Source organism: Ursus maritimus, unplaced genomic scaffold (assembly GCF_017311325.1).
Source record: "Ursus maritimus isolate PB19 unplaced genomic scaffold, ASM1731132v1 scaffold_7, whole genome shotgun sequence".
NCBI lineage: Eukaryota > Metazoa > Chordata > Mammalia > Carnivora > Ursidae > Ursus > Ursus maritimus.
This window is the reverse complement of record NW_024426885.1, coordinates 27,396,316-27,403,587: the sequence shown is the minus strand read 5'-3', so window position 1 is coordinate 27,403,587 and position 7,272 is coordinate 27,396,316. Positions and strand designations below refer to the sequence as shown.

The following is a 7,272-nucleotide window of genomic DNA, read 5'->3' as shown; positions in this document are numbered from 1 at the left end:
CGGGCCCTCCGCTAACCGCTCGAGGTCCGGGCGGGCAGTCCACCTGCTTCCCACCGCCTCCTTCTCCTGCTGCGTGGCCCGCATATCGAATCTCGAGGGAAAGGCAGGAGGGGGGTGTTTCCCAGCAGAGCCCCCACCCCTTGCATTGGCACTGTGCTGAGATGCCATTCTTAGGACTTTCTGGGACAAAGTGTCCCGAGAGCCTTCCTTCTCCACCTTCTCCCGCTTCCACCCCGTGGGGCTATGGCTTCTAGAACCAGAGTGTCCACTAAAAAGGCCCTGGCCCCCAAAGCAGCGGGGTAGGCTTGCCGGGACCCGGAACAAACCCTTCCCCGGTGGCCCGGACCATCTCCTCAGGGGGAGCCCCAAGCCCTCAGGTCCGTGTCGGTGCTTGTGCACCCGCCCCCCACCGGCTCTCCCCACGCAGACCCGGTGGATTGCTCTGCCTCTGTCTGCCCTCACGCCCTCGGCGGGCATTGTGCTGCCCGCCGCACCTGCACCTTGGACCCGGGGGAGGCCGCTAGCCGGGCACGTCGGATCCGCCCTGGCGTTGCGCGTGTCTGATCCCTACTCCCCCACCCTCCCGCAGGGAGCGAGTTCTCCGGCAACCCGTACAGCCACCCCCAGTACACGGCCTACAACGAGGCTTGGAGATTCAGCAACCCCGCCTTACTAAGTGAGTACGCCACCTGGCTGGCCGGCGGCTCAGCGCGTCAGCCCGCGGGTCAGCTCGGCCGGGCTGCTTCCCGACGCCGGTCCGACTCCCCGCGACCCGACCTTCGGGTGCCGGGCGGGCGCCTCGTTAGTGCAGCACTGAGGTCCCGGGATCCCTTGAGGACGCCCGCGCCTCCCGCCCCTTCCCTCCTTTTCTCTCCCTCCCCCGGGGCTAGAAGGCTTTGCGCCGCCCCCACCCTTGGTCCCTCTGGAAGGTCCCCAGTCGGGCGGTGGCGGTCACCGATCGATCGGGTCCGTCTCCCACCGGTGAATGAAGCTCTCCAGGGGGCGACCGGCCCCGTGGCCCAGCCAAGGTGTCCCTGCCCCGATCCCGCTAGACCCCAGCCCCAGGAGGTCTTTGCTTTTCTTTCCTTTTTTGTTCTCCTGTTTGTCCTCTCACCCAGCCCATTCTTCTCCTGTGTTAACTTCCAGGTTCCCCTTATTATTATAGTGCCGCCCCCCGGGGCTCCGCCCCTGCCGCTGCTGCCGCTGCCTATGACCGCCACTAGTTACCGCGGGGACCACATCAAGCTTCAGGCCGACAGCTTCGGCCTCCACATCGTCCCCGTCTGACCGCCCACCCCGGAGGGAGGGAGGACCGACGCGACGCGATGCCTCCCGGCCACCGCCCCAGCCCCACCCCCATCCCGGGAACCCTGCAGCCCTTCACACCACCCCGTCGAAGGCCGGACAGGACGGGTGGAGCCGCGGGCGGGACCCTCAGGCCAGGGCCCGCCGCCCCCAACCCCGCCCGCCGCCCCTCCCCGCCTGCCTGGACTGCGCGGCGTCGAGAGGAGGGCGCGCCCCCGCTCTCCCCTGCTTGGCCGGAGTCGGCCCCGGAGCGGACCAGCCACACCGCCCGACCTTGGCCTGGCCCGCCGCTGCGCGCGGGAGACACGTTTCTGTGACACACAATCAGCGCGGACTGCAGCGCGGCCCAGCCCCGGAGCAGCCCGCCTCGGACGTTCCCACGCCGGGAGGCTTCGCTGGAGGGACTGGGCGAAGGAAATTAAGAACAAAACGATTTTCTGCAGAAGAAGGAAGAGTCCCCCTGCCGAACCCTCGGGGAAGAGTCCTTACCCTCGCGCTAGCCGGACTGCCCCCACCTTCCGAGCGTGCCCTGCCCCAGGAGGTGGAATGGAATGGGGGCGTGGGGTCCGGGCTCTTGGGACCGGGGTTTTCATCAGGTCTTTCCGAAGTTGGGACCCAAGGCACGCAGGCCCCAGCAGCGCACACCCACCGAGCCCTACTCTTGGCTCTTCCCTACTCCACCTGAACTGCCTGGTTCCCCAGAGTCCAGGCACTCCTGCTAGTGACCGGACTCTCAGCCCCACCCTGCCCCTACCTCAGCTTTTCTTCCATCTGCCGACCTCCCATTCTCCCCTCCCGCCCGTCCTTTTCCCATCTCACGACGCTCCGCATCTCTCCTCCCTAACTCCTCGCCCCTTCGGAGGCTGTCCAGTGCCTGCCGCAGGACCAGTTTCCGCCGGCTGTGGGCACTGGTCTGGCCGAGCGGCTACTGGACGTCCCCTCCCCCGACACAGACTCGCGATCTGCCGGTTCTGAGCTGGCGTCTGAGCTGCGGCGGGGTGGAAGTGGGGGCTGCCCAGTTCACCCCCACCGCCACCCCCAGCCTCCTCCTCCGGCAGGAACTGAACAGAATCGCGAAAAGTCTACATTTATTTAATATGACGGTCTTTGCAAAAAGGAAAAACAAAACAGAAACTCAACAGGCTGCTGCTTTGTAGAAAGACGGTGTGTGTCGTGTGAAGGCGAACCCCTGTATATATAAGCCCGCCCCACCGCCCCACCGCCCCGCCCCCCGTAGAGTCCCCACCGCCCGCCCGCCCTGCCTGTAGATACGCCCCTCTGTCTGTGCTGTGAGAGTCGCCGCTCGCTGGGGGGGAGGGGGGGACACAGCTACACGCCCACTAAAGCACAGCACGTCCTGGGGGAGGGGGGCATTTTTTATGTTACAAAAAAAATTACGAAAGAAAAGAAATCTCTATGCAAAACGACGAACATGGTCCTGTGGACTCCTCTCGCCTCTGTTTCGTTGGCTATTTCTCTGTAATTCCGTGTTTTCGCTCTCCTCGTCTCCTCCGCATCTCTCCCCTCTCTCCATCTCTCTCTGCCCCGCTGCTCTCCCCCTCTGTCTCTGTCGCTCCGTCTCTGCCCCGCCCTCGGCCTCTCCCCCAGCCCCGCCCCGGCCGCCTGGCCCCCGCAGGCTAGCTCCGAGGCGCCCGCTCCAACCCCAGGCTCGCCCCTCGGGCCGGGCCCCGCGCGCCCTGGGCCGCAGGCGGCGGGGCCGCCCCGCCCCGTAGTTGCTCTCTCGGTAGCGGCGATGCGCCCTGCATGTCTTCTCACCCGTGGATCGTGACGACTCGAAATAACAGAAACAAAGTCAATAAAAGTGAAAATAAATAAATAAATAATAAATAAATAAATAAATAAAAATCCTTGAACAAATCCGAACAGGCTTGGAGTCCTCGCCCAGATCTCTCTCCCCTTCGAGCCTTTCTATTTGAAAAGGAAGACGAGAAAAGAGAATAGTTTAAGGGGACTGCCGGCGCCCGGCCAGGCTGCAGTGGCCCAAGCGGGGCGGCGAGGGCGCTGAGGTTCAAACTCCGAGGCCCAGTCCGTCCCAGTCCCTGTGGAGCTGGCCGGGCAGGGGCCCCAGCCCCAGGACCCCGCTGAACCCTCGAGAGATCCCCTGACAGCTCTGGTCTCCTTAGCCACTTTCAGCGCGGCGGTTCGTTTTGATTCTTTTCTTTTTCTTTCTTTCTTTTCCTTTTTTTTTTTTGTGCACATGAGAAATAAAATAATTAATAAATAATAATAATTAATAATAATAATAAAATTTTGTATGTCACTCCCCAATGGCTCCAGGTTTGTCTCTCCCTGTCTCTGGGGTAGGCCTCCCCTCACACTCGTCGATCCCAAATAACCCCTCAGTGACCCTCCCAACTGCACTCCCACCGCGACCGACCTCCCACCCTTTCGCCGAGACCCTCTCGGTGGCGGCAGATCGCAGGCAGAGGCCCAGACGCCTGTGCCCTTCGGTCGCCACCCGCACCGCCCACCCTGCCCTTGGGACAAGTAGTTTCGTTTTCCAAAACTTTTTAGAGTAGCTTCGAGTCACCCGTCTGTACCAGGCCGGCTCTGTCGCCCTGCCTCTCCAACCCCCCCACCCCCCAGATTTAGGGTTCAGGCTCTCAGAACGCGACGTCGGAGGCGCTCTCCCCACGGGTGGGGTTGTCTGCCGCGCTGGCTCCTTCCTCCGCTCGTTGCGCAGCCGCAATTTTATGCCCAGAGAACGCGCGGAGACCGCAGACGCCCCGCCGCGAGTTTCGTCGCCGAGCACTGACTTCCAGGGCCGGACCGTGCCGGGCCCCGCGGAGACCCAGGGACAACCTGCCGTCCACGGGACCTCGCGGCCCTTGGGTTCGTTCTGGAGAGGCGGGGAGGGCGCGCAGGCGCTTGAGCCTGTGTGTCGGTAGGTGGCTTCTGTTTCTGTTTGCGTGGGTCGGCCTGCCCCTGGGAGGGTCTGGTAGTGGGAAAGTAGGAAAACGGTTTTGTTTTCTCAGACACTCTTACTGTTCTTGTCCCCCGGTGTCCAGGGAACCATCTGTGTGTCGGTCCCTGTGTCTTTTCCTGCGTTGGGAAGGGAAGGAGTGATTGTCCAGGATTGTCCAGGCTGCATCCGAGATATTTGGAAGGGGTCCCCCCTTTATCTCTTCAGCAACCTCCCAGCTCCAGCCCTCCCACAAAGGTCATAGGGTCCACCTGGTCTCTGCTCTTAGGGACTTTCTTTCACTGCCATTGGGAAACCTGCCCCTTAGTCCCCATCTCTGCCTCTTCCCACTTGAAAGGCTGTTGAAACTCTAAGGAGGGACCGTCTCCCTTGGCTGGTACCCCCAAACACCGCCTTCCCAACCAGGATCCCAAAGGCCTTTCGTTCCCCAAGCCCATTTGCTCGGCTTCACCCACATCATGGGACTTCAGGAGGACAGGAAGCGTCCCCAACAAATCAGCAAGCCCCGATCAAGTCTATCCCCTCTCTTCTCCCTCCCCATCTAGGTCTCCTCCCTATCCCCCATCTCATCACATGACAGTCCCATTGGCCACCCTGCCCTGCGCTGCTCCTTTTGGTCACAAGTCTCCTAGAAGAGTGGTCTTTAAACTTCTTTGATCATACACACTACCCGTAAAAAGAATTCTGAATGTGTATTCCCAATATAGGTATATTTACTTACTTACCAATTTCATAAATATACTACTAGACGATCATTATGAATTTTATAGGACATAAAATAGAAAAAGGATACGATTGGAATACATAGAAATAGAAGTTCTAATGTTCTCATCTCATGCCTAAATGGATTATTTTGCACTCCCTGGAAAATGTATACCCACTTCAGAGATCCTGCTTAGAATCCATCAAAACCCAACATGGCCGAACTCCTGTCTATTGCCTGATACCCAGTGGGTGAGTTCCTGGAAGTTGTCAGGATGCTGGGTGGGCCCAGCCAGTGCTGTCCTCATCATATGTAGTAGGCTACCTGGCCCCCAGTGCCTGGCTTTGCCTCCAGGCGCCCCAGACTGGGAACCCTGCCCTGCCCAACCCATTAAATTGGAAGCCAAGGCCTTCCCTGGGTAAGAACTCCTTACCTTCTGTTCTATTTCTGGTCACCTTCAGACCAGATTGGACAGCAAAGATCCCACTGTCTACAGTGACCACCTTGGCCCAGAAGCTTTCATGCTGTGCTGTGCCTCCCCTGAGGTACTGATTTCTGCTTGGAAATCTGAGGGGCCCCCAAGCATGTCCTATACCCTTTGACCAGTTTCCTGTTCTAATTGCAGCCCCATTTATCCACCCCAAACACGAATGGGGCCCGCTTCAGTATTCCCCAGAACTCACCTAATTCTGACTCTGTGGGTCCCGTCCCCGCCCCACCCGCACAGAGTTCCCAGCTGAGGTACACCAAGTATGACAATTAGAAACAGATGAAGAAAGGTGTCCTGGGTTGAAGGAACAGCAGGAGCCAAGACATGGAGGCATGGAAATATACCAGATAAAATGTGGTTAGAGAGAGAATCCTCAAGCGGACTTCCCGCTAGACTTTTCCAAGATCACACAGTCGTTTATGTCCATTTGTCTGTCTCTTTTGGGGCATACTCAACTTGTAGGTTTAGATGAGCACCTCCCTGCGTTGCTCCACTGACTGCTGCCTCTCCCTCTGAAGCTCTCCCGACATAAGGCTGCCCCCTTTCCAATCCCTCTGGAGGCAACACTTTTCCCGAGTATCAGGTGCCTGGGGAGAGACGGAGGGGGTAGAGGGAGATGGCAGGAGAGGAAGAGTAAAAGTAGTTGAGAGCCAGGACACTGGACTGGAAATGTCAGAATGGTATCCATCGCTTACACGGCTCCTTTAGGGAAGCTGCCCCACTCCCAGTCCCTCCTGCCCGTGGAGACACCATATCCGTACCAGTGACTCTGCTACTAGAATTGGACTCTAGCACAAATCCAAGCAGAGCCAATCAGGACAGGACACAGGACGCAGGAGAGAATGAGGACGTTCCCTGGGGGAGCAAAGCCCAGTGGAGGCCCTGAGGGGATTCCGCAGTCTTTGTCATCTCGGTAAAGGACAGCTCCGGTCTACAGCTCACTCAGGCCAAAAGCTCAAATCTGCCCTGCCGCCCTGTCTTTCCCATCCCACATCCGAGCCCCCAGCGCAACCAGACAGCTCTACCTTTAAAAGAGGCGCGGAATGGGACCACTTCTGACTACTTGCCCTGAACTGTCCTAGTCCAAACCACTGTGATCCTTTAGCTGGGCTTGCAGAAGAACATTCTCATTGGTCTTTCTGCTTCCATCTTTGCCCCACCCACCCCAGCCCTTTCTCCCCCCAGCTGCCAGAGTGATGTTCCAACAAGTTGAGCAGGTCATGTTCCTCCTCTACTCAGAGCCCTCCAGTGGCTCCCCTTCTCTTGCAGAGTCCAAATCAGGACCCTAAAGCTGACCCACAAAGCCCTGCGTGTTCTGGCTATTTCCCNNNCACCCCCCGCCCCCAGACAGCCCCCCCCCCCCTTCCTTAAGGGCCCTGCTCCAATGTTCCCTTATCAACAGGGCCTTCCTGGACCAACTTAAATACACCAGCGCGCGCACACCGTCGCTCTTCTCCATACTCTACTACGCGCGGCAGATTGTGTTTTCTTGGTTCCTGTCTTGTCCTCTCCCGTTAGAGTGGGAGCGCCGTGAGGACAGACTTCCGTCTGATCTGTTCGCTGCTCTATCCCCCACGGCCGGACAGTGCTCGGGGCACAAATGTTCCACAGTGATGGACAAATAAACAAACGAGTGATGGGAATGAGAAACCAGGAGTAAGCAGGAGGCGGAGACAGGGGAGAGAAACAGAAGAGAGAGATGATGGGAACCCTCAGTCCCCGGGAGGGACGGGTGACCTACAGAGAGCAGCTGAGTGGCTAACGGAGGAGGTGAGAAAGGGCAGATGCCGCTCCTACGTCTCTGGAAGCCCAGTGGGTTGATGTGCTCAC

The 7,272-nt window shown here is 59.1% G+C and overlaps 1 protein-coding gene across 6 annotated transcripts in view; it reads left to right on the top strand.

The window, feature by feature from the left end:
* PAX2 (paired box 2) overlaps positions 1-1,287 on the top strand; it is a 75,810-nt gene extending 74,523 nt beyond the window's left edge. For 3 of the 6 annotated variants that reach the window (XM_040623798.1, XM_040623797.1, XM_040623795.1), the window contains 2 exons: positions 590-676; positions 1,147-1,223. In XM_040623798.1, the coding sequence (XP_040479732.1) occupies positions 590-676; positions 1,147-1,223 (164 nt within the window). Of the gene's footprint in view, positions 1-589; positions 677-1,146 lie in introns of those variants that run through there. The other 3 variants (XM_040623796.1, XM_040623794.1, XM_008707057.1) reach the window with 2 other exon arrangements.
* The last annotated feature ends 5,985 nt before the right edge of the window (positions 1,288-7,272 follow it).